Source organism: Emys orbicularis, chromosome 2 (genome assembly GCF_028017835.1).
Source record: "Emys orbicularis isolate rEmyOrb1 chromosome 2, rEmyOrb1.hap1, whole genome shotgun sequence".
NCBI lineage: Eukaryota > Metazoa > Chordata > Testudines > Emydidae > Emys > Emys orbicularis.
Window position 1 is genome coordinate 89,618,470 of NC_088684.1, and position 26,874 is coordinate 89,645,343.

The following is a 26,874-nucleotide window of genomic DNA, read 5'->3' on the forward strand; positions in this document are numbered from 1 at the left end:
TTGGTAGTAATGCAGGTAGGGACATTTGTTCTTTAAATGTTATTTTTAACCTGACAGTGCCAGTAATTTAACCATTACTTAAATGTTTTAAGCTATTTGGTAGAGTTGAAAGTCAATGGGATTTAGGTTCCTAAATAATTTAAGTAGTTCTGAAAACGTTATGCTTAATCTCTCTGTCAATTTACTTATAATACTTCTTACCTTACACTTTGAGATACTTAGATGAAGGGCACTAAATAAGTAAAAAATAGTTGCCAAAAATGTGGTTGCTGTTGATTCAAAGTCCTTCATAGTTCCTTTGAATAAGAGAAATATTTGTAATAGCTACATATAATTATTTTGCTAATGTTAAACTCTACTGATTATGTAGTTTATACAAATAATTAGAGATTGTACCAAAAAGTACAAAGAATTGAATACCATTAATGTCCTTAATGTGAGATGAGAAGCATAGTTTACCAAATTTATTTCTATGAAGGTTTGAGAGACTCAAATATAGGCAGATTACACCCATTGCCCAGAGAAGTAAAAAAAAAAAAATTAAAGACTTCAGCTGTAAGAATCTCTGAAATCATAGTTATATTTCCTGATAACATTTGTAGAAAGTTATGGCCAGATTTTCCTGAGGCTGCCTCCTTTTTTTTTTTTTTTTTTTTTACTTAATTTGTGCCTGTTGTCTTTACCCTTGTATTGGATTCCAGACACAGACATACAGGTAGATGGCTAACTGTAATTTGCACTATTTACTAATATATGTGTCTGCAATTAATTGTGGCTCCAAAAAGTGCAAATTGCGCTTACAATTGAAGGCTGAGTTGAGGACTGACTGACAAGGTCAGAGTCTAAAAATACTAACCTTCCTTTTAATATGGAAAAATATCCTTCACTAATAAGATTGTTTGTCAAATTTACAATCTTTCAATTGTTACAATTTCCTCTTAAGTAGTCACAAGAGATGTTGAAGTTTTAAATTTTCCTGAAATTTAGCAACAATCCACGTTATATACATTGTTGTAAACATACTAGTATAATACAGCTCCCTCAATTAGTCTTTCCGCTGCCTATTGTTTTGGGTCTTGAAGTCCTTAGTATCACACAATTATTCTCAGTTTATTTATTAGTATTTTTCTTAATATTCTGAAAGTGATGGCTTTATGGTTTCATTTTTAAAAAATTGTTAGAAGTAAGAAATGATCTAACCTAAAGAGTCTTCAGCCCAAGACTTACAAGTCTGGTGAACACTCTTCAGGAGGTGACCATTACAAGAAATCTCCTGTCTGTCAGTTGAAAAATGTTGAGTGAAGTCTCTGTAGTAAACACATTAGATGTCAGTGATCCCAATAAATCTGGGTAGTTTAGGTTGTGTTTAAATACATCTAGCTTAGTCTTTCCCAGTTTAGTTTCACATACTACACTTTCCTAAAGAGGTTGTTGTTGTTTTTGCTTTCTCAGATCAGGGATGATTAGTTTATCCATCTTTGACTGGAAGATTCATGTTCTAAACCTATTAATGGCCTCTTGGGGTCTCAAGGCTACTTTTAGGGCTTCATGAGGTCTTTCTATCTTATATGTTTGCCTTCATGACAAAGAGAGTGGGGGAGAGAAGAGTTAAAATTTTGATTATTCCACCAGTAAGGTTTATATGTTTGATGGTGCCCATTCTGTGTCCTTTGCAGAGAAGGCACCTTCCTATGAGCAGTATTCTTCTCCATGGGATTTTCTCCTCTGCAGCCCATTTAGCATGAAATAATAAATGGGAAGGACCCGCCAACCCCATGGCTCTCCCAGCTCTACCTCTGCCTCATAAGCTTCTCAATTTGGCCTTTGCTAAGGCCAGAATGTATAGAAGCTGGGTATTTGGAAGTCTCTTTGCTAATGGACCCAGGGCCATCCTTAGGATTTATGGGGCCCTATGCAGTATTACTAAACTGGTGCCTCTATGCCCGACAGCAGCCCGGGCTCGCATGTGTATTTTAGATTAGGGTAGTCTTTTGAAGGATTTATTTAAAAAACTATATGTCTGAAGATCCAAGCATTTAAGGCTAAAGATGAATACTCAGATTGTGCATCTAAAAATCTATGCAAGGATTTTTTTAGAGATGTGATTTTATAATCGTCAGCAACACACTAATGAAATATTTTTAAAGCAGATTTTAAACTAAGGTCCTGTAGACTAACATGTTCTGAGTAAGTATTACAGTAATGCACAACTGTTGTTGTCAGTAAATTCAGAAACTGACAGCATATACCTGGGAGTTGGCAAATGCCTGTTAAATGGCTCTTTAACAGTTTCAATGTTGTGCTAATAGGTCTGGCAGGCTGGAAGGCTTTTTCACTTTTAAGTACTAGATCCCCTCTGGAGGAAGACTCACCAGGCTGCAGCAGCCAGCTGTAGTGGGAGCCTGCAGGAAGGGTCAGAACAGGGATAGAAAGAGACTGGAGGGTGGACACTAAGACCCAGGGCTGCCCCAAATTTTCGGGTGCCCTATGCAGCAGCGTATGCTAGGTATGCCTAACGATGGCCCTGGATGGACCCACTCTTTATTAAAATGGGGGGGGGAGGGATAGCTCAGTGGTTTGAGCACTGGTCTGCTAAACCCAGGGTTGTGAGTTCAATCCTTGAGGGGGCCATTTAGGGATCTGGGGCAAAAATCTGTCTGGGGATTGGTCCTGCTTTGAGCAGCAGGTTGGACTAGATGACCTCCTGAGGTCCCTTCCAACCCTGATATTCTATGATTCTAAGGCTGTACTTGCATTTGCCTTTTCCTCCCTCTCTGTCCCCAACAGCATGGGAGCAGATGAAGTCATAGTCAGGATTTCTCACTGTGCACCCACTGCACGTTTTCCTGACTTTTTTTTAAAACTTCCAGATTTAAAGGGGCTGTGCCCTGGGCATCCTCCCTTGGTAAGGCCTTTTCCAGTTCTGAGGAACATGAGTGTTCATCAGGCAAGGATAGACTAAGAACCTGGAGGATGAGGATAAAGAGCCTTCTGTTCCATCTCAGGAGTATGCAAGGCAATTCCCTGTGGTGACTTTAATACTCTTGTGCAAAACCTGTCTTTCCCCAAGACCATACATAGTTGTTATAATTCACCAAACAGTTCTTTGAGACTAAGGGTCCCTTTAGGCAAAAATATATAACCTCTTTGGATCTGAGTTTTGCCTCACATTAATCCATATATGCTATTTAGAAGTACACCACCTTATTTTCATTTTTATGATGTTTTTAACATTATCTATAAATATATCAACATGAAGCCACCACTGTCAACTCTTTCACCCTCATAACAGTTTGTGTGATGGACTGCAGTCTGCAGAGGACTTCTGACAACATGTTTTCTCTGTGTGTCAGTCAGACACAGACACATCAAACATCCTGTAGCTTAGGGCAGCGCTTCCCAAACTTTTTACTAAGGCAATCAATGAACTGCATTTTTTCTTTCTTTGCAACCCACCATTACATATATGCACCCTCAGCTTTGGCACCACAAACCTAATCCCAGCCTGTGGTGGAGACGAGGCCCCAAGAGGGAGGGCCAGGGGGTTGGAGAGCTAGCCTGCCCACACTCCCCCCACAGTGGCAGCGTCTGTCCTGTGCGGCTAGACCCAGTTCCCTTCTCTGGGCATTGAGACCTGGTGCAGCCTCTGGCCGTGCCAAACCTGAGCAGCACTGTGACCCTGGGCACCAGGTTGCAATGCCTGGAGCTGGGTAGACAAGCACAGCCCCATGGAACAGGAGCTGCCAATGCAGAGTGGATGCAGCACAGGCTCGCTCTCCAACATGCCCCTCCTTCCCCAAGAGTCTCCCAGGCCGGGAAAAGTGTATGTTTGCTTAGGTCAGAGCCCAGAGATAGGTTAATCCAGCTCTGGATGTGGTGACCAATGGAGAACCTTCTTGTGACCCAAGTGGAAGCGTGAACCATTTCTTGTGCTCTTGCTGAAGATGAACATCTTGCTCACTTGGCACCAGAGGGCTGTGTTCCTCTGGCCAGCTAGCAGCATGCTCGATGCAGTGATTCTTCTTAGTGCTGTCCATGCTAATACGCGTGAGGGTTAACTGTGTTTCCAGTTGAGCAGTCTTTATGGAAGGATTAAATGCTGAGCAGCTGCATTTGAACCAGAAGGTTGTTCTGGTTCCTGGGAAGCAACTAGGATGGAAGGGCTAGGAAACGCAGTCCCAAGGGATTGTGGTATAGCATTGGTGGACTCTCCCTACTCGAGTCTGGCAATCCGGACTTGAGCTGTGTCCACATTATAGAATGCCTGGGCTTTGATCTGTATCACAGTGGGACTCAGTCTCTGACCCGCCCCTCCCAGCAGCGAGTTCAGAGAGGGTTCCTGGCCTGAGTCAAACTATATTCTGTGTAAACAGAAGCTGGGCTTGGGCTTAAACCTGAGTCAGATCCTGGATTTAGCATGTTTTGTAGGCATGCCCAGTGCGGCCAGGATTTCACCCTGAGTTTTAAGAGAGAAACTTGTTTTGTTTCCTCTGCCCTGGGTTACACACTAGATGGTGTTGCTCAAAATGGAACTGGACCCAGTCAAATCAGGATGTGTGATAAACCTTGAAAGGATATATATTCAGGAAAAAAGGAAGATGGGTTTTTCTCATCACTACCGAGACTCAGGTTCAAATCTTTCTTCCTAGGCCAGTAGCTCCTGGGAACATTGCAGAGGGAATGAACTTACTACTCAGCAGCAGCCGCAATCCTCTAGCCACCCTATGAGTGGTCTTTGGGCACCAAATGTAGTCATATCCAGTGCTCAACAAAAGGAAGGTTTTTTAAAAAAAGAAAAGGCTGGACATTGAAGCGTTGGGGGGAAATCGTCTGTAGAGTGTATATTTAATCCTTTATTTCTTTGTTACTCGGGGGGGGGGGATTTCAGTTGCTATTTAAAATAGATGTTCTGTTGTCAAACCATAGCTAACCACTGTAATAGGAAAAGTTATGTGAATGAAATCCATTGCAGAATGTGTCACCTGAGTTTTGAATAATGAAGTTGTTTTAATTCACAGTTTTATGGTGCCACCTGCTGTTTGTTTAAAATTCTTCTTAAGAAGTCTTTATGTGCAGTTATAGTGCACCTGAAGTCCGATAATGTGGACTAGTGAAGATTTATTAACAAATATTAGATGAAGTAACATTTTTCTTCCCTTTTAGTTATTCGTATGAAAGTCAATATGCTGAGTATTCATTTTTTTAAAAAGCAGTATTCAGTGGTATGAAAAATAATTTTTTTCCCATGTGCAATATCAGTTTTTCACAGAGGCAGAGTTGTCATGTATGTTGTGGAGGAATTTATTTAAATTTGGTTTCAGGATATTTTTCTTTGCTTTTTATTTTTACTGTGAAATTACATATTGTATGTGAATTTGGGTAGTGGTGGTGATTGTATGTGAATTGGGGGGTGGGGGGAGGGTTTAAAAAAGGTAAAAGCTTCAGGTTGTTCAAGATAGTGTGAACACTTGTCCATTTTATTTTATTTTAAAAGAGAACTTGCATAACTGGATAAACTTGAATAAAAATATCTGTAGACAAAGCAAGTTTACTTTGCCTGTAACTGTCACTATTCCTCCACTACAGAAGACTTATATTTTAGAGAAAGATCTTCTGCTTCATTTTTCAGTAAAGTGTCTGACATAAGACTGGGGCTATAGTCATTTCTGTATAATGAAACAGGAGATGATAGGCTGTTGGCAAAAAAAACAAAAACAAATAAAACTGATAGACTCAGCCATACTCAAACCCACTACCCTGGAGGCACACAATCCAGTCCAAATCCCAGAAGGATATTGTCTATGAAGTACATGGAAAATTCCTCACAGTAAGAAATACTCTAAGTAAAATCAGCCCAGATTCACAAAGTTCTTCATTGAGTTTGTGTCAGTGTGGATCCCACTGTAGGTGCACATGCACCTCATGCATGTGAGATCAAAGTCTTCTGAGTAGTGTGTCTGGGGCTGTGTCTCCTCATGCTGCCATGAAAGGGCATAAAGGGCAGAGCAACTGCGACCCTCCTTCAGTTCCCTCTTACTGCCCATGGCAGTGAGACAGAACCCAGCGAGTGGTACTTTCTTCAGAACTTCAAAATTCATTTTTTCACAAATCTTCTAAGAACTACTACTATTACTATTTCACAAACCCCAAAATTTGATGTTTCCAAAGAAAAGAGAGGAGAAACTTTCCAGTAAGTTCTCTGTACAGCAGTATGAGGCACTTTGTGCTAACTGCCACACCTTCTGGCATACTCAGAACTGTCAGGATTCAAACCCTACCCACCCTGTGACAGCCTCATCCCCCTCACTGACGGACATAGTCGAAGACTATTCTGATTAGGGGAAAGCCACATCCTGGACTGGTGCTCAGTGGGCAGGTCTTCAAGAAAAAACTACTGCTAAAACAGTCCATGTGGACCACTTCTGACCCTAAGGAAGCAATAACTGCCAGATCAGAACCAAAGAAATTCTCATTATTGAGCATGCCTTCAAGCAGGCACCATGATCTGGGATCTGGTGAGAAAAAAGGCATCAGTGATGATGCCAACAATACTGGCACTGACAGCCTTGGTGCTGATGACAAAAGCCTCGGCACCAGCCTCAGTACTGATAGCTCTCATACCTATGCCCTGGCACTGAAAAGCAACAGAGAGGCAGGACAGGACAGAGCATAAGCATGGCTCCAAACACCACATGGGATCACCTTGCAAGGAGAGCATAAACACCAGTCCTCCAGAGATAAAGCCTGCAAGTCATCCACTGCTTCTAAGACTGGAAATGCAACACAGGTTGCTGGTATGGCACACACAAGTGACAACTTGACACTGACATCAGGTCAAGCCCATCGGGGTCTGGAGATATATCCTAGTGGAGTAGCTGATGTCCTTTGCTGAAATATCCTGGCTCAGAGGCTACACTATTCTAAGGTACCATCTTTCGAGAGAGAATACTTCCAATCCACTAGATTTTGCTGACATCAAGCAGAGACTCCCCCTCTCCCATACGTCAGAAAGTGACCCTAAGGAGGATACCAGAGGCTTCTCAGTTAGGACCCTCCCCTCAAGCAAGACATGAATGGCACTGCGGTGACCTGCCTCGACCTGGCCAGTATCCTTACAACATGCCATATTGGCCTTACTGAAGAGCATCATTACACATGTCCCAGAGCTTATCCCCCTCTCACACATCAAGGAAGAAAGCGAGCTCTCACTCTCAAGTGTCAGAGGGGTAGCCGTGTTGTAGCCTTGCAGCACTGGAAGATTTTGTTAAATACTTCTTTGCTTTAGATTTAACTAGCTATACTGCAATGATTGCCTGGTACCTCCCTGAAATAAGAGGTGTAGAAAAATGGAGGAATTTTTAAAGGGAAATTGGGTTGTTAAAAGGTCACCAGCTCCCTTCTGTGCACTTGGTTCAGATGAAGCCCTAGAACAGGGGTCGGCAATGTTCGGCACGCGGCTCGCCAGGGTAAGCACCCAAGCGGGCCTGGCCAGTTTGTTTACCTGCTGATGCGGCAGGTTCGGCCAATCACGGCCCCCAGTGGCCGCGTTTCGCCATCCCGGGCCAATGGGGGCAGCGGGAAGCCGCGGCCAGCACATCCCTCGGCCCGCGCTGCTTCCCGCTGCCCCCATTGGACTGGGAAGGTGAACTGCGCCGAGGGGGGGCCGCGATCGGCCGAACCTGCCGCGTCAGCAGGTAAATAAACTGGCCAGGCCCGCTAGGGTGCTTACCCCGGCGAGCCGCGTGCCGAACGTTGCTGACCCCTGCCCTAGAACATAAAAACAGAGCAACAAAAGTGAAGGGGGGGTGTATCCAAAGGCTCTTTCACGGTTTTTACTGACAAATCCAGAACTCTATCCATCAAGTTTTGAATGAAACATTAAGCATGGCTGGGATGTCAAGTGGTGTCATTAGTCAGGCCACACATGATGAAGCAGGACATCAGTTTCTGTGAGCAGCTTGAGGTGACAGAGGAACAGCAATAACCTCTGTCCTCTCCCAAAGAATCATCTTTGTTGCCAGATGAGGCAGTGACACCAGCCCCAACAATACTGAACTCCACATGCCTAGCCAGGATTCCACTCCCAACCAACAGGGTTATACTCAAGCCAGTGAAGGCACTCTGTCTCAGGCCACTCTTCCTCCCACATCCAAACAAGTGGAAAGAGATACTCAGGTGCCTCTAAAGGTTTTCAGATATTTCTATTTCTAACCAAATCCAGGAACTCTGGTATTATCAGTGGTGCAAGAGAAATCCAGGTCCACAAAGGACACCCCAAAGGAAAAAAGATACTAAGAAACTAGAACTCTTCAGGTGCAAGGCCTATTCCTTTGCTTCATTACAGCTCCAGATAGTTTGCAGTTGGGCCCTGTTGACAAAATTTAACTTCCTCACCTGGGAAGGAGTCACACCCTTTTTGTCCAAGATTGCACAGGAGAATAGGGAAGAACTAAAAGACATAAAAAAAGAGGGCCAGATGGTCACAGAAAGGCATTACGAGTGGCCATGGATGCATCCAATATAGCTATGAGATTAATGGCCACAACTGTCGCCATGATACTGTCCTCATGGATGCTAGCAGCCAGCATTCCCAAGGAGGTACAGTTCACCATCGAGGACTGCCCTTTGAAGAGATGGAACTCTTTAGCAACAGAACAGATGAAGAGCACCATTTGCTTAAAAACTCAAGGGCCACTCTGAGATAATTAGAGAATTACATACTGGCTCCCTTTTGAGAGTCTGTGATGAATGTTGGAATTTTGTAATATTTTTATGAACCATATATAAGACTCAGGGTACCTACCCACTTTGTATGGCCACCCATTGGATGGGACATGGGTGTCGGGGGTTGTTATTCTCCTTCCTGGGACAAGGGAGATAAGGATGGGGGTTGAAGTATGTAAAATGTCCTGATTGGAACCATATTAACAAGGACTCGCTGGAATCTACACACATGTGAATGAAAGACCCTACATTGACAATGGAAGAGCCAAGAACTTGTCCATTAACACTTAATGAGTGGGACAGCCAAGAGCAGGCTACTTCCTTCAGTTCTCTGAAGGAAGCAGAGTAAAAAGACTGCAACTGGAAACAAAGGTATGAAGTATCATGGGGACTCTCTTTTAAGGTTCATTCAGCGATCAGAGACTCACATACAGGGACAGAGAGTGAAGATGGACCTCAGAGAATCATGGCTTGGCATAGCCATTGCTTCAACCAATATGGATGCTGTCTTAAACCTGGCTTTTCCCTAACCTAATGCTAATCTGATGACTCTCTGATGCTGTATTCCAACTGACTAATCAATGCTACTTTGCTTTGAAAAGGCTACTCTCTGTCACTGCAATACTTACTCAGTTGCATTGCTCCCTCAGAAGGTGGATTTGCTGTAGGAGCTCTGTGGGGGTGCTGGAGCCCAAAGGCCGAAGCACAGAGTCATTGAGGCTATGTGGATGGACCCTGGTGATCTGGCACAGTAAAGGAATTACTCCCAGGAGACTGAAGGCTGGGGCATAGCACCAACCTGGTAAATCTGTGATAAAGCCATACAAATATCAATTCCAACAGAGGCAAAGGACACCATCCTACTCATAGGACTCACAGTCTAGGTACCCACCAAGAAAAAGACTTTGATGCTTCAGGAGACTCCCATCATTCTCCTCTTCCAGATGCAGAATGTTTGACTCAAGTGTCGGGAGTTACAGTGGAGCCAGTCCAGACCCTTTCTACCAGGCTTGGTCTGACAAATGGACACAAACATCATCATCAATGGCTATTCCATCCCAGCAGAAGATGGTGGTGTGACTAAAATATTCCCTCTTTCACCCAGATAGGCCTCCTGGTGAACTTCAAAAAAATGGTCTCGTATCTCATCACAGATAGAGTTCATAGGAGCTGTAATTGACTCCAGGTCGACCAGAGGATACCTGATCAAGGACAGGTTCCTGGTTTTGCAGTTGCTATTACTCAAGATGGAATCGAACCTGACTAAGACAGTATGGACTTACGTTGGGCTGTTAGGCCATATGTGAGCCTGCATTTATGTGACACCATTTGCCAGACTTCATCTGCAGTTTTTACAACTCTAGTTCAGGTCAATGTATTATCTGGCAAGGTATCAGATGAACAAGAAGGTCTTAGTGCCACCTCAAGTAATTGCAAAACTGAGATAAATAGTGAGAATCCAAGACTGTAAAAGGAGGAGTACCGTTCTCTGGCCCTTCCTTGACAATGACATTAATGATGGACACATCAGGGACAGATTGGGCAGCCCACCTGAACCATCTACAAGTGCAAGGGACCTGGTCCACAAAAGATATGAAACTTCACATAAATGTCCTGGAACTCAGAACCATCAGGCTAATCTGTATGGCATTCCTTCCTGTTCTTCAAAATTCCATGGTACAGATCCTGATGTCAAAACATGTACAATGCACTATGTATACAAGCAAGGAGGCACTTGCTCATCACCCTTCTAGCTATCAAGCTCTGGACATGATGCCACCAACATGGGATAACTCCAATGGCTCTTTACCTCCCAGAACTTAGTAACCATCTGGAGGACTTCCTGGCAGACAATCTTCCATCCTTGGGGGGCTCCTGTGATAGGTCTGTTTTGCCACCAGGGATGCCAAGTATCAGAACTTTTGTTCCAGAGGGGTCATGAGCCTGAGACAACTAGTAGGCACCTTTCTTCTATAATGGAATCAAGACCTCCTATATCTCTTTCCGCTGATTCCACTGATCCCCAGAGTAATATCTAAAATGAAATGAGTCAGCGCCACGATCATCCTCATAGCTCCTGACTGGCCATGGCAGTCTTACTTGACTGACCTGCTAAAGTTGTCCGTTCAACTGCCTATCCAGCTCTCAGTCTGCCTAGATGTGATTTCACAACACCACAGTCAGATACTATCCCGACCTAAAGTCACTGCATCTGAAGGCACATGGATTTTGGTTGGGTGAGAATCACGGACAGAAACTGTTCCCCGCAGGTCCAGAAGATCCTGATACAGAGCAGAAAGACTTATTAAAATGGAAGAGATTCTCTGTTTGGACAGCTTAACATAGCCTGGGCCTAGTGCAGACTATGATACTGAAGATCCTTGAATACTTGTTGTACTTAAAACATTCTGGCCTTTTATTCAGATTCATTAAGTTTCACCTTATAGCAGTCTGAGTGCTATCCGCCTGTATAGTCATCCTCTCACCTGACAGTATCAAAGCTTTTCCACCGGTCAGAGCACCTACTCCTACTGGGACCGCAGTATCATCCTTCTGAGGCTTATGGAGGCTCCCTTCAAACCTCCTTTCAGAATGCTCCTTATATCATCTCACTCCAAAGACAACCTTTCTAGTTGCCATCAACTTGGCCAGGAGAGTGAGTGAACTTCAATCACTATTGACTGAACCTCCTTACACAGCATTTCATAGGAACAAAGTGATGCTGAAACCTCACCATAAATTCATCCCCAAGGTCTCAGAATTCTACCTGAATCAGCTGATTAACAGTCATGTTCCCGAAGCCCCACTCCATACCAGGAGAGAAGTTATATACTCTGGATGTTTCCAAAGCCTTACTTTATTACACTGTCCAAACCAAACTGTTCAGACTGGCTTCTCATTTATTTCTGATGTCTATTCTAAAGGTCAGGCCATCTCACAGAGAATATATGAGTACTGTAGATAAACAATATATCATGTGTTAGCAGTTGGCTGGTGTACTTATCCCACTGAACTTCAAGACAGACTCCACCACAGCTCAAGCGACATTCTCTGTCTACTTTCAAAATATGCTAAAATCTGCAAAGCGATGATGTGGAGTAACATTGTCAAACATGATGCATTGTACTTAGCCGCAAATTCTAGAGAGCAGTCCTTCAATCTTTTTGACAGAATTCAGTTCGAACTCCTCATTACCACCATCCTAAGGGGATACTGCTTGCAAGTCACCTACAGTGGATCCACGCTTACACATACTTGAAGAAGAAAGAATGGTTACTTACCCTATAGTAACTGATTCTTCATGTTTTGTCAGCATAGATCCTGTGACCTGCCCTCCATCCCCACTTTTGGAGTTCTCAGCTGACACAGGCTTTGAATTATAAGAGAACTGAGGGAAACTCGCAGCCTCTCTTGCACAGGAGAGTGAGGAAGCAGAGGGCCCATATGTGGCCTGATAGATTCTGCTATTCAAAAGGATCCGATATCCTGTGCATGAGGTGCAAGTGCCCCTATAGTAAGATCCACACTGACTACATCTTGAAGAACCACAACTATTGTTGGGTAAATAACTGTTCTATATCGACCATACAGAATAGTTCCACTTCTTGGGTCTTTTTGTGTATGCTACTATATAGGGGAAAATTTTTTTTTTTTTTTTTTAATACCTCCATGAATGCCATGGCACTTATTTGTAGTATCTTAGATTATAAAGCCAGACTATATTGGGGAGTTTCAAAATTCACTATATTTACTGTGAGATTCTTGGTATATTAGAGAACATAATTTTGAGTGTCTGGAATTTCCCTTGTTTATTAAGCAGGATTTAAGATCTCCTTTACCCCTTTATAATTAACCATAAGAGATAGCCACAGCTATGATGAGATATGCATTAAGCCTATTTAAAAATGTGTCTGTGAGTTGAACATAATTGCAAATGCTATATGTTTTGTTCAACTGTCCAGAGACCAAACGCTTTTTCATAAAAAGTAGATACATAATGTTAGCAGTATGAGTCTTTCAGGCAGTATATATATATATATTTATATGAAGTAGTAAAAGGGATTTGTTCATTACCATGATAAACCCTGCTTCCAAAAGAGACTGCCTTCATTTTCATATTCTATGGTAAAAATTATTTCAGGATATCAGTCATTAAATAAATCTTTATAGATACATCACTCTTTCACAATGCCAAAAATATCCTTAATGTAACATGTGTTTAGTGTGAGGTAGGTATAATACCTTGTATTTCAGAGTAGCCACAAACATATCAATAGCAACGTGTGATATTAGATCAATTTGTTAGTTTTATATACAGTGGATGATATTACTATTCATCTATAAATGTATTTCTGCTGTGCTATCTAGACACCAGTTATGGCAAACAATATTTCAGCTAGTTTTGAGTAGTCCATCCAAAGCAGTATCAAGTGTTCTTCTATTTATCAAATAGTTATGAAATATTCAGCACTGTTGGTAAGAAGCTAGGTAAAGAATAAAAATATGGAAATGTGGTATATATAAAACAAGAACACTTTGGACAAAGTTTTAACAAACATTTCAGGGTTCTGATGACCTCTCAGACAACTCTAATTTTGCTGTCTGGTTACTATCATGACCACAAACCATTATGTTTACAGTGTTTTGTTGTACAGATTAGTTAACTATATAATACTTATTTCCTTCATTTAAATCTGAAGAGTCCCATATAATAATAAACATGTGCAACTGCCCTCAAACAAATACTAGTACAAAACAGCACACATGGAAATATATCTGAATGTTTTGCTATCTAGGAGTGGGACTTTAAAAATGGAGTCATCTACCCATTATTCAAAATCAATACCATTTCTATAAATACTTCATTTGGACTTTCCAGTGCATTTTGTCTCATTTGTGTGTTCTAATTGCAAGATCCTTGGGATAGGGACTTTCTTCTTTTGTGTGTCTTATACAGTCCTAAAGGCACTGTCTACACATAACAAATAATGCTTAAATAATTTACTTTCCTTTAGAACTCTTTATAACTGTTTTAAACTGCACTTAACCACAGATGGACAGATTTTAACTTTTTTTAAATTAATCTTTAATTCTGTGATTTAATAAAAGGGTACACAGTGGTGTAATTAATAGATTACAACAAAAATCTGTGAATTCAGTTACGTTCCTGGGGCTGGATGATATACTTTTCCAGTGAAAAATATTCTGTTCGTGCTTTTATTTTTAAATGCATGTTTGCAATTATAAAGCCAGTCCAGGTAAACGCTATATGTTAAATTTAAATTTGTAACAATTTTTTCCTAGATTACACCACCACCATCACTGTCAGATCCACTTAAAGAACTTTTTAGACAACAGGAAGTTGTAAGGATGAAATTGCGTTTACAGCACAGTATTGAAAGGGTAAGAATACAGAAAAATGTTCATTTCCCTATTTTAAACTTATATATATACATTTAGTCTAGTCTCTCTCTCTCTCTCTCTCTCTCTCTCTATATATATATATATATATATTTTTTTTTTTTTTTACTTAAATTAACATTGCTTTTAGAAGTAAATTCCTTACACTGCTGTTTTACAATTCAGAGAAATGTTGCACACATTCATACTGCAGATCAAACTAGAAATAACAGTATAATTTCAGTACTGTATATGAGGTAATATACACAACAGTCCTTTATATACTAACATGAGAACTTGCTGCAATTTGCTGCTTATTGCAATGAAAATTTGCTCAGTTGTCCAAATAGCAGTTTCCATGTAAACTGTGGGAAACCAAGAAAGTCAGACATTTTGGATTTTTTTTGAATGCCAATACTTCTAGTAAATATTACAACTGGCATGTACTTGGTTTACTTGACTGTTTTGTACTCTGTTAAGGAAATAATACAATGTATGTCCGTTTTGTTAGTTAATTAATAATAATAAAACTGGGTCTGAGTCGTGGTGTAATAATTCCCAACTAGAGTTTTATTCAGTTTAAATCAGGAGACTTATCTGGCTTTGAAAGATATATCCTAGATTACAAATGTTAACTAACATGTTTTGTAAAAAGCAACAGAGTCCTGTGGCACCTTTAAGACTAACAGATGTATTGGAGCATAAGCTTTCGTGGGTGAATGCCCACTTCGTCGGATGCATTCACCCACGAAAGCTTATGCTTCAATACATCTGTTAGTCATAAAGGTGCCACAGGACTCTCTGTTGCTTTTTACAGATCCAGACTAACACCGCTACCCCTCTGATACTTAACATGTTTTGGTCTCCTGCTTGTTAGAATTTCACCAACATTTTTTTTATGGCTACACTTGCAGACTTTGTGGAAGTTAGAAATGGAAGACTATCTATCTGTGAATGCATATTCTTTAAATGTTTATTTCAACATGTTTTTTTGGGCTGTGGGCTTTAAGAAATCTGCATACTTTAGGAAGGAAAAGTCTGGGGATCTTTTAAAGTCTTTTAATCCAACAGGTTATACCAAGAAAATCAAAGAGTCTGTCCATCAGGAATGAGTACATTAACCCAGAATTTTGATTTAGGGCATTTTTTCCCAATTTTTCCTCCTTTAGACCCTTGCAAACAAAGCTTGTACACTAGATCACAAGTATTCTTGAATGAAACACATGTGAAGTTTCTAGGTCAAATTGCTTTTAAGATAACCTGAGAAAAAGCATTAGAATTTTCAGAAAGTGAAAAACATCTATTTTTTTCTAAGATTGGTATCTTTATCAAAGACAACATATGAAACTTCGAGCACAAAGGACCTATTTTGGACAATGTAGAGGTGGCCCAGAATCTTCCTTTGAATGGAAAACTGCTTGCAACTTTAGGGAGAGGCTATTGTTTCTCCATAATATTAGCTGTTCCTTGTTCAGATTGTCTATTTACAAATCCACTCTTGTTTTCCTTTGATGGGAGTCTCTCATTCACTTTATAGCAGATTTTTTTTTTTTTTTTTTTTTTTTTAGCTGCTTGAACTCTAGGGATATTTGGGTCCATAAATAGAACTTCTAAATAATTTTACTTTGAGGAAAGTATAATAATTAATTCAGTTGTGATTCTACTTTAATGTTATATTGGGTCCTGATCCTGCATTGTATGTCATAAAGGTAGACTTCTGTACCAATACAGAGTTCAATGAAGCTTTCTGCAAATGCAGCAGTCTGCCATGAGCTACACAATACAGGATCATGGCCTTACTGAGTCTTTATACCTAATGAAAAAAAATTCCTTTTACTTAGCACACACAAAATTCTGTCTTCTCAGATGTTCTACCAAATTCTGTATATATTTAAATTGCACATTTTAGTTATTTTGATCACTGGCTGAGTGGAAATATAATGCAATGTTATGTAGATCAGGGCCAGCCCTGGGCTTTGTGGGGTCTTAAACCAAGTTACATATGAGAGCATTCTGCTCTTTTAGTACCACAAACCAGGACCGAATACCCAAAAACTAACAGCAAAAAAAAAAAAAAAAAGTGCAAGTACATCAGAAGCAGGAAGCCTGCTAAACAATCAGGGGGGCCACTGGACGATCGAGGTGCTAAAGGAGCACTCCAGGAAGATAAGGCCATTGCGGAGAAACTAAATTAATACTTTGCTTGTCTTCACTGAGGGAGATTGTGTACACCAGAGCCATTCTTTTTAGGTGACAAATCTGAGGAACTGTCCCAGATTGGGGTGTCAGTAGAGGAGGTTTTGGAACAAATGATAAATTAAACATTAATAAATCACTAGGACCAGATGGTATTCACCAAAGAGTTCTGAAGGAACTCAAATATGAAATTGCAGAACTACTAAGTGGCATCTAACCTGTCATTTAAATCAGCTTCTGTACTAGATGACTGTAGGATAGCTAATGTTTTAAATATTTTTAAAAGGCTCCAGACACAATCCTGGCAATTACAGGCTGGTAAGCTTAATGTCAGTATTAGGCAGATTAGTTGAAACTATAGTAAAGAACAGAATTATCAGACACACAGATGAACACAATTTGTTGGGGGGAGGAGTCAATGTGGCTTTTGTAAAGGCAAATCATGCCTGACCAATCTATTAGAATTCTTTGAGGAGGTTAACAAACATGTGGACAAGGATGATCTAGTGGATATAATGTACTTAGGCTTTCAGAAGGCCTTTGACAAGGTCCCTCACCCAAGGCTCTTAAGCAAAGTAAGCACTCCTGGGATAAGAGGGAAGGTCCTCTTGTGGATCAGTAACTGGTTAAAAGACAGAAAACAAAGGGTAGGAATAAAGGGTCAGTTTTCAGAATGGAGAGAGGTAAATAGTGGTGTCCCCCAGGGGCCGTACTGGGACCAATGCTGTTCAGCATATTTATAAATGATCTGGAACAAGGGGTAAAAGTGACGTGGCAACATTTGCAGATAATACAAAATTACTCAAGATAGTTAAGTCCAAAGCAGACTGCAAAGAGTTGCAAAGGGATCTCACAAAACTGAGTGACTGGGCAACAAAATGCCAGATTAAATTCAATGTTGATAAATGCAAAGTAATGCAGTGGAAAACGTAATCCCAACTATATGTACAAACTGATGGGGTCTAAATTAGCTGTTATCACTTAGGAAAGAGATCTTGGAATCATTGTGGATAGTTCTTTGAAAACATCCGCTCAATGTGCAATGGCAGTCAAAAAAAACTAACAGAATGTTGGGAACCATTAGGAAAGGGATAGATAATAAGACAGAAAATATAATAATGCCTCTATATAAATCCATGGTTTGCCCATACTTTGAATACGATGTGCAGTTCTGGTCACCCCATCTCAAAAAGGATATATTAGACTTAGAAAAGTTACAGAGAAGGACAACGAAAATGTTTAGGGGTATGGAACAGCTTCCATACGAGGAGAGATTAAAAAGACTGGGATTTTTCGTCTTGGAAAAGAGAGGACTAAGGGAGGGATATGATAGCAGTCTATAAAATCATGAATGGTGTGGAGCAAGTGAATAACAGATTGTTATTTATTCCAGTGGTTCTCAACCATTTTTCATTTGAGGACCCCTTTGGAAATTTTGAATGGAGGTGCAGACCTCTTTATAAATCTATTGTCTGTATATACAGTTGAATTCTGTTCAGTCCGTTTTTTAAATCTTTCGTGGACTCCTTAGACATAGTTGGGTATGCGGACTACCGGTTGAGAACCAGTGGTTTACTCCTTCACATTATACAAGAACCAGGGTTCACCCAATGAAATTAATAGGCAGCAGGTTTAAAACAAACAATAGGAAGTACTTCTTCACACTAAACACAATCAACCTGTGGGACTTGTTTGCCAGGGGATGTTGTAAAGGCCAAAACTATAACTGGGTTCAAAAAAGAACTAGATAAGTTCATGGAGGATAGGTCCATCAGTGGCTATTAGCGAGGATGATCAGGGATGTACCCCATGCTCTGAGTGTCCCCTGCGTTTGCCAGAAGCTGGGAGTGGACGACAGGGGATGGATCACTCAATGATTGCCTGTTCTGTTCATTCCCTCTGAAGCATCTAGCTTTGGCTAATACACCTCTACCCCGATATAACGCTGTCCTCAGGAGCCAAAAAATCTTACCGCTTTATAGGTGAAACTGCGTTATATCGAACTTGCTTTGATCCGCTGGAGTGCGCCCCCCCCCCCCCCCCCCGAGCACTGCTTTACCGCGTTATATTCAAATTCGTGTTCTATCAGGTCACATTATCGGGGTAGAGATGTATCAGAAGACAGGATACTGGGCTGGTTGGACCACTGGTCTGACCCAGTGTGGCCGTTCTTATGTACCCACAACTACCTCATGTTTTCGCAACATCATCTCTTTTCCCTGCATTTTTACTAGAGGGTTGCACGCTTTGTTGCTTTCATAGGCTGAGCTTGTACACTCAATCAGAGAGAATAACATATTAAGCATATAAGAAATTCTGTTTCCTGCAGTACCAAATAGACACATTGGTACTGATTTTCCTCTCATAGCAGTGGAAATCAGGCTTCTCCAGTGTTCCAATTTTCACTAAAATCAATAAGGTTTTGCACATTGATGCATAAAATATTCCCTGAAATTTTGGAATTGATTGGCTGCATGGTGCCACAACCCTTCAACCTGAAGCTTATGTGATTGCTAAGGATTCAGTAGAATTGTCTGTTGTTGGCAGGTGGTAGGAGGGGAAGGGGCAGGAACACAGACTCTACTCCTGAATGCAAATACCCAGCCCTCCTAGAGCACTGCAATCTGAGGATCTTAGAGTACTTTATAGGTCTGAGGGAATTCACCTTCCCATCCCCTTTGGCCTACAGGGGACAGAAGAAAATAAGATTCATTACAGTCAGTTTCTGCAGATCTCCCCATTCTGTCCCTGACTTCACCACCACTCAGGCTTACAAATTCCATGTTGGCTTTTACTTCCCCACGTTGCCTCCACCCACACTCAGGCTGTCATTGAATCCTCTCTGTTCTCCATACCCATGCCCCCCCACCTATCCACATACACATGCCTTGATTCCGGCCTTGGTGGTCATCTCCCTTGACTACTGCAGCAGACTTCTCTCTGACCTCACTGCCTCTCTCCTTACTTCCCCTCAGCTCAGCCAAAGTGCTACTCCTAAAATCACCTTCCTCCCCTGATACTCTGCTTATGTCAATCAGTTCTTCAGATCTTTATGCTGCACCCTGTTCCTGCTGCATGAAGATCAGACTTCTCACCTGCAATGCCCTACCCAGCTCCACTCCTGCTTTCATCTCATCTGCACTCACCCAAGCCTCCCTACTTATCACCCCATTGTATGCCCCCCATCTTTCTGCATGGAACAATCTTGCCTCCTTCCCATATCATGTGACTTCCAGCTCTTCCTTCACATCTCTCCCAAGAGCTCATTTCTCTTGAGAGAGACTTCTGTGAGTTCCCTGCAAACAATCCCTGGTGTGCTCTGTGGGACTTAAATGTTCAAATGGGTCTGAGCTAGAGTGTAAGCTCTTTGGCACAGAGACTGTTTTCTTATGTGTCAGCTACATCTTGCCAGAGGCAGTTCTGCATTGTTGGTACAAACATCTCTGGCACTTTGAAAACACTTTGTTGCTTTTGTAGTCCAACCTGTGCAGCCAGTGAGAGAGTGCAGTATATTAAGCTGCTGCTGCCTTGTGATGCATTAGGCAGCTTTAAGGAATCCGGTGCCTGCAACACCAAATGGACACTCTGTGGGCCTGAAAGATGGAAATCAAGCTCTTCTGGCTTTCCAGTTTTCACCAGAATCAATAGAGTTCTGCCCATTGATGCCTAGAACATTCACTGAAATTTTGGAATTAGTCAGATGGAGTGTTCAAAAGTTATCTCATATAGATATAAACAAAGAGAGAAATGCCATTGAGTTCAATGTTGGTCCTTGTTCCACTCAGCCAGCTAGATTTACCATAATGTGCTGCATAGGAAACTATGCAGCTTCTGAGAGGTCTTCAACGGATTTTTGTAGAATGTAATTATCTGCATGCTTAGTGGTTTTAACTACAAGGAAAATGTGTTTTCCAAAGACTTTACTGGCTCCTTGCAGATGCCATAAGTATGTTAATAGTGCTCTATAAAGCCCTATTTATCAGAGTCCTAGTTAGCTGAGAAATTGCCTCCGTTTCCCTACTGTGCCACAATATTTGAAGTCAGATTATTATTAATTATTTGTATTACTACAGTACTTGGTCCCTATATTTAAAGGTTTGGGGGTCTACTGGCAAGACATTTTCAGGGCAGGGGCCCTCAACTTTGGAATTTTCTTTCCTCATTGGTCCAACTGAATCAAAGTTTGTGGACCTTCAAGGCACAGTGTGTTTAAAATAAATCTCTCTATATATGCAGACCTTTGCCTAATGGGAGAATATGTTTCTGGGTCTATGTCCTCTCATTGATTACAGCCAATGTAACTACATTTTATATTGTTTTTATATTAGGGCTGTCAAGCGATTAAAAAATGTAATTGCAATTAATCACGCTGTTAAATAATAATAGCATACCATTTATTTAAATATTTTTGGATGTTTTCTACATTTGCAAATGTATTGATTTCAGTTACAACACAGAATAAAGTGTACAGTACTCACTTTATATTTATTTTTGATTACAAGTATTTTCACTGTAAAAACCAAAGAAATAGTATTTTTCAGTTCATCTAATACAAGTACTGTAGTGCATCTCTTTATCATGAAAGTTGAATTTACAAATGTAGTATTATGTATTAAAAACCCCAGCATTCAAAACTAAAACAATATAAAATTTTAGAGCCTGAAAGTCCACTCAGTCCTACTTCTTGTTCCGCCAGTCACTCAGACAAACAAGCTTGTTTACATTTGCAAGAGATAATGCTGCCTGCTTCTTGTTTACAGTGTCACCTGAAAGTGAGAACAGGTATTCGCATTGCACTGTTTTAACCGGCGTCGCTAGATATACTAAAGATTCATATGTCCCTTCATGCTTCAACCACCATTCCAGGGGACATGCGTCCATGCTGATGACAGGTTCTGCTCGATAACAATCCAAAGCAGTACAGACCAACGCATGTTTATTTTCATTATCTGAGTCAGATCAGGTAAACATTTGAAATTCAAGCAGACCACATTACGGTAATTCTGAACTTAGTCATTAAATAGAAAGAGAGTACTCAAGACTAAACAATAAAAGATTTTACTCGGACCCTTATTGTTCATGCCTAAAAGTAGAGAGCAAATACTGTCAAAAACAATTTTAAAAGTAGAACAGAGCATTTTCTTAGGCCCTCATAAAACACAAAAGTTATTGAGGATCCCATTTATTACAGTAGGGCATATTGCTTCTATTTTAAATTATACTTTCAGAAGTTTCAATTTAATTCAGTGGCATCATCAAGTAGAGCCACACCTTTAGGTTTCTAATGAAATTTCTAGAATGCAAGTTCACAAAAGTTATTTTATTTTTCTTTAGAAATCTTGTGACATTCAAAATGACAGAATGTAAATGTTATCAAGCCAGAAAAATAGGGGAATGTTGCTTTTTCTCACTAAAGCCCTCAAAAAAAAAAAAAAAATCAAAAGCCTGAAAAGAAGAATTTTGGTGTGCAAATATTTTTACAGATGCAAATTCAAATGACAATTTATGAAGTATTCAGCTATATGTTAATATTTTTATCCAATTAGGAAAAGCTTATTGTATCCAACGAACAAGAAGTTCTGCGTGTCCATTATCGAGCTGCAAGAACTTTAGCTAATCAGACGCTACCATTCAGTGCCTGCACCGTACTGCTGGATGCTGAAGTATATAATGTGCCCCTGGACTCTCAGGTAAAAGGAGACTTGTTTTAGGATTTCAGAACATTCAGTTAGATGATTCTCCTATTACTTATCTTTGATAAGTACTTTTAAGTCTGACTTGACAGAAGATATTGGGTAATATCCTGGTACCATTGAAGTCAATGGCAAAACTTCCTTTGACTTCCTGGGTGTCTGGAACATGGATAGTGGTGCGATTTTGCACAAATGTTGACTGGAAAAGCTTTGTGGAGAAGCTCATACAATACCTTCCTGCCCTGTGTATGGCAATAATTAGTTATTTGAAAAGTGAAAGTTCCTCACTTTTATGAACACTAAAATTTCACCAAATAACTTTAAAGTCATTAGCCATATTTGTAGTTAAAGAAGCCAAGATAAAGGTAGTCAGATCTCATGTTTTAGGACATAAACTATTCGCCTGCACAGCTGAGGAGGGATTTCTTCTCCCTAGACAGCATTGCACAATTAACTAGGTTTATTATAGGGGCTTGTTGCCTTCTTCCCATAATTACTATTGGAGCAGGCTACTAGACGCATAGACCCAATCCAGTATTTCATATAATCTATTCAGAGTATTTGCTATTATGGTTGCTACCATAGTTTTAGGTGTTGTTTGTTTGTTGATTTGTTTTGAAGGGATGGGTGAAGGGGGGATTCCAGTGTGGTATAAGAAATGAAGTAGAAATATATATCTGAACAATATTTACATGAAAAAAACTTGTATAGTGTTTAATGTTTTAATTTCATTCAGTGTTTTAAGAGATTTGTGATATTTTAAAATACTCTTCAATAGTCTAGTACAGGGGTCGGCAATGTTGGCACGCGGTTCGCCGTCCCGGGCCAATGGGGGCGGCGGGAAGCGGCGCGGGCGAGCGATGTGTTGGCTGCGGCTTCTCGCCGCCCCCATTGGCCCGGGACAGCGAACCGCGGCCAGTGGGGGCCGCGATCGGCCGAACCTGCCGCGTCAGCAGGTAAATAAAACTGGCCCGGCCCGCCAGGGTGCTTACCCTGGCAAGCCGCGTGCCAACGTTGCCGACCCCTGGTCTAGTACCTGGTGAAAGAATGTGGCAGTTTTGTATTGTAAAATATCTGCTTGTTCCCTAAGGAATTTTTGAAGTATAGCGGTATGGTCTTTCACTGAAGGAGTACTGTGGTGATGTTTTTCTTTTGGTTTTTGTTCAGTTGTTTAGTATTTATATACCTTATTCTATTAACTATACTCCTCTTTGTCATAAAAATTTATAGTTGCAAATGTGAAGATCTTCGACACTGCCAACTGAAAGACTTTTTTCTTAAAAGCATACTATGGTTTCCCTAGTTTTCATCCTCAATGTACAACGTTTGTTAAAAATAAGCAGTAAACTCGGAGATTACTCTGCATATTTAATTATGTGTGGAATGACATTAAAGTTTGCTGCTGTCATGATTCTGAATATGCTTACATATTACGAGCCTTCCATGAACAGTCCCAACAAAGAATGACAATGGAAATATGATCAGACCCCCATTATGATGGTTGTGACCCCTTTCGTAATAGAAGTAGTTTGATTTCTCTGTGGCTATAAGAAAAATACTGAGGCATTGAATGATGGACATTTTAAGGTGGAACATCTTTGCAAAGGGTTTTTGTCATGTGGGATAAAAAGTAATATGGATCTTTCTCTTGTCCTGCTTTTGAATATCTTCTGCAGCCAATCAGTTCAGGTTGCTGAACGTTCCTTTGAGTGCTATTGTTGCTTTCCCTGAGCCTGAAAGACAGTTCAATGTCTTTTGTTTGGTTACTGCCATTTTTTCAAGTAGAACAAGTAGTTTAGCAATGTTGTGGTAGGTTTATCTTAGTGTATATAAGTTACATAAAATTTTGAAAGACATACTTAAATCTTTTACTTTTCAGAGACTCCTAAAAATAATTGTTATACCTGGTATACAGCAGATAACTTTGGGTCATAGAATCTGCAAACTCCAGTCTTTAGTAAGCATGGTGACTTCTACATCATTTGTGGTGTCAGCACGTAAAATCTGGAGACATTGAATCAAAGTCTACTATTTGTCATCTAAAAAAGCATTTTTTATGTAGGCACCTGTAAAGGGGATGTTTGCCACCAGTGCCACCTAGTGGTCAGGCATGGGTGCGGCAGGTTGTCTTCTTCCCTGACATTCCCCCCCACCCCCCCTTTATAGTTATAGTTCTGTCTTGTGGGTCTGTCCCTCCTTTTGTGGATCAGCCTCCCCCACCCCCTAGAGGGCCACATGTCCCAGTCCACCCCTTTTGGGGTATACAAAAAGTCCAAGCACGGTGAAGTCTTTCAGCACCTGCAAGGGCTTCAGGGCTTTCACCTTAGTTTGGGGACTTGGGGATCTGGGTTCTTGATCAGCCCGGTTCTTCCCATTGTGGATTTTCCACTGAGGTAAACATCCCTGTTGTCATATCTTTTGGAGTTGGTAGGGGAGCCCCAGGTCTGATCCAGGGCCCAATGGTGGGCAGTTAAGTTCTGCCCTTTGGGGTGCTAAGCAGCTGCCTCCCGAGATCACTTCCTACCTAAGTCCCCTTTTTCCCCATGGGGTAAATTTAAGAACCACAAATAAAGTTTCTGGCCTTTGTAATCAGTCATCAATCTCTCCTTTGCAGGCTTTGTCAGGGCTGTGTTGCCATGTCTCCGGCAACAAGAGTTCCTGGGCCATACTTGCCCAGAGCTCAGAGCAGAGGTCTGCTCTCTTTCACTGCCTGCTTCCCTTTTTAAACTCCACCTCACGCTTGTGCAAACTTTGCAGGTGTAGCAGGACAGGGCCATCTGGGCCCAGAGCTGCTTTTTAACCCCTTGTTCTCCAGTATTGTAACAGGAGTAAGTAATGGTTAACAACTTGCATTACTTCATTATTTGAAAAACTGTTTCTAATGTGTTTCTTTTCTAGGCGGATGACAGTAAAACATCAGTTAGGGATCGATTTAATGCAAGGCAGTTCATGTCATGGCTACAAGATGTAGATGATAAATTTGACAAATTAAAGGTATGTATCTGCATTTGTCCTTTTAAAGCCAAAAAATTAGACTACAAATGCAACTACAAAGATGAGATGAATAAGCATGGTAAACTTTTTTGAGTGCAATACCATAAATTATTATAGTAATGTAAGGAGCATTTAAAAGAAAAAAATCATAATCTTGAGCAGCTTACTGTTACGTTGATATGTAAAGAAATTTTTTGGTGGAAGAACCTGTTTTGTTAGTTTTTAATTAAATATCCATATATAATTAAGCCAAGTGAATATTATATTAGATATGTATTTCAGCTTTCTGAAGTTCCCTTTAAAGGTCTCTGGTGTTACTTAAATGCAATTTTCTTTTTAAAATGTTTGTTTTAAATATTTGAAAACATTAACCTAATTTTTCATTTTGAATAGACATGCCTTTTGATGAGGCAACAGCATGAAGCAGCAGCTTTAAATGCTGTACAGAGACTGGAATGGCAGCTTAAACTACAAGAACTTGATCCTGCTACATACAAATCTATCAGCATTTATGAAATTCAGGAGTTTTATGTTCCTCTTGTTGATGTTAATGATGATTTTGAATTGACACCTATATGACAGCTGGCTGTCTCTTTCAATGGAGACAGCCTGAGAGAAATGGACAGCAATGGGCAGAAATGTATGTATCTCTTGAGGTATAGCACTTAATTCTGTGGAATATCTCCTTGTCCAATAATCAAGGTATTCTTTCAGAAAAATAGTTCACAAATATGGTCTTGTTAAATATGGTAAATGGATGATAGTAAATACTGTTTCATTTAGTGATAAATGACATTAATTATATTGGATGGTAGTTCCAAAAAGCAGTTTTCCAATAAATGCCATTATTTATATTTTAAATGTTAACTACAACTTTAGAGCATATTCATTGAAAAGATGACAAGATACGGTGAGTTAACAGCGCTGGAAGTTGTTAACAAGTTACATAACCACTGAAAAGCATTTGATATTTAATAAAGCCTGCTTTAAAGCTTTGTATTATGAAACTTCAGTAACAGTTGAACTCCCACAGAAAAATGACAGTCTGTGGAAGAAATACAAGATTTGAAAGGAAAAAAGTCTGTTCATTTTATTATATTTGTAAATTTGTACAGTTTTCTTTTTGGAAAAGATGTAATATTGTTGTCCTTTTTAAATAACTTATTTTATACATATTGTGAAAATGTAAATAGTCTTGTAATTAATGTTGAAAACATGTACAAAAATAGATATTTTAACTGTAAAACTGTTTTGTCTAATGTTTTATTGGACCAAAGTTGTAGTTTTTATTAAGTGTAGTGTATTTCTGGTTGGCAGTTCTTTTAGTAAGGCATGTGTTTGATTTAGCTGCTTGTTTCATCACCATAACTGTAAAAGGTTTGAAACTGAATGGTGTTGCATGCTTCACTCAACTTAACTCCCTTACTTCAATAACTGATACCTAAATAATTGTAATATTTACAAAACCACATTTCATATTAGTCTGCTATTGTAATGCCATACCTATGACTTACTATGACGAAAATATTTTTGTTTAAACTAAAACACCTTTTGCTCTTATATGGTGGTCTCACAATAGAGCCTATTTTTTCCCCCAACAAAATGCCTTTGAATGAAAATTCTTAAATTGTACATTGTCTATTTTAATATTTACCTATGGAAGGATATGTAAATAGTTGTAAATATGTTTAATAAATTTTATTGGTCATGTTAACAAATGGTTGGATTTTTTGACTGAAATTAAATCTTGAAGCTTTAGATATTTAACAAAAATATTTTAAAATGTTATAAGAATTGATTTATAATTGATAGCTGAAAGGGTCCAGAGAGAAAATGTGTGTGTAAATATATATACTGATCACCTTTG

General features: G+C 40.1%; 1 protein-coding gene across 4 annotated transcripts in view; it reads left to right on the forward strand.

Annotated features, from left to right (window-relative positions):
• Positions 1-26,712, forward strand: part of ANKRD12 (ankyrin repeat domain 12) — a 109,209-nt gene extending 82,497 nt beyond the window's left edge. For all 4 annotated transcript variants that reach the window (XM_065397810.1, XM_065397813.1, XM_065397812.1 and 1 more), the window contains 4 exons: positions 14,029-14,127; positions 21,867-22,010; positions 24,912-25,007; positions 25,401-26,712. In XM_065397810.1, coding sequence (XP_065253882.1) covers positions 14,029-14,127; positions 21,867-22,010; positions 24,912-25,007; positions 25,401-25,586 — 525 coding nt within the window. In that variant the 3' untranslated portion in view covers positions 25,587-26,712. The remainder of the gene's footprint in view (positions 1-14,028; positions 14,128-21,866; positions 22,011-24,911; positions 25,008-25,400) is intronic.
• Positions 26,713-26,874: the final 162 nt, after the last annotated feature.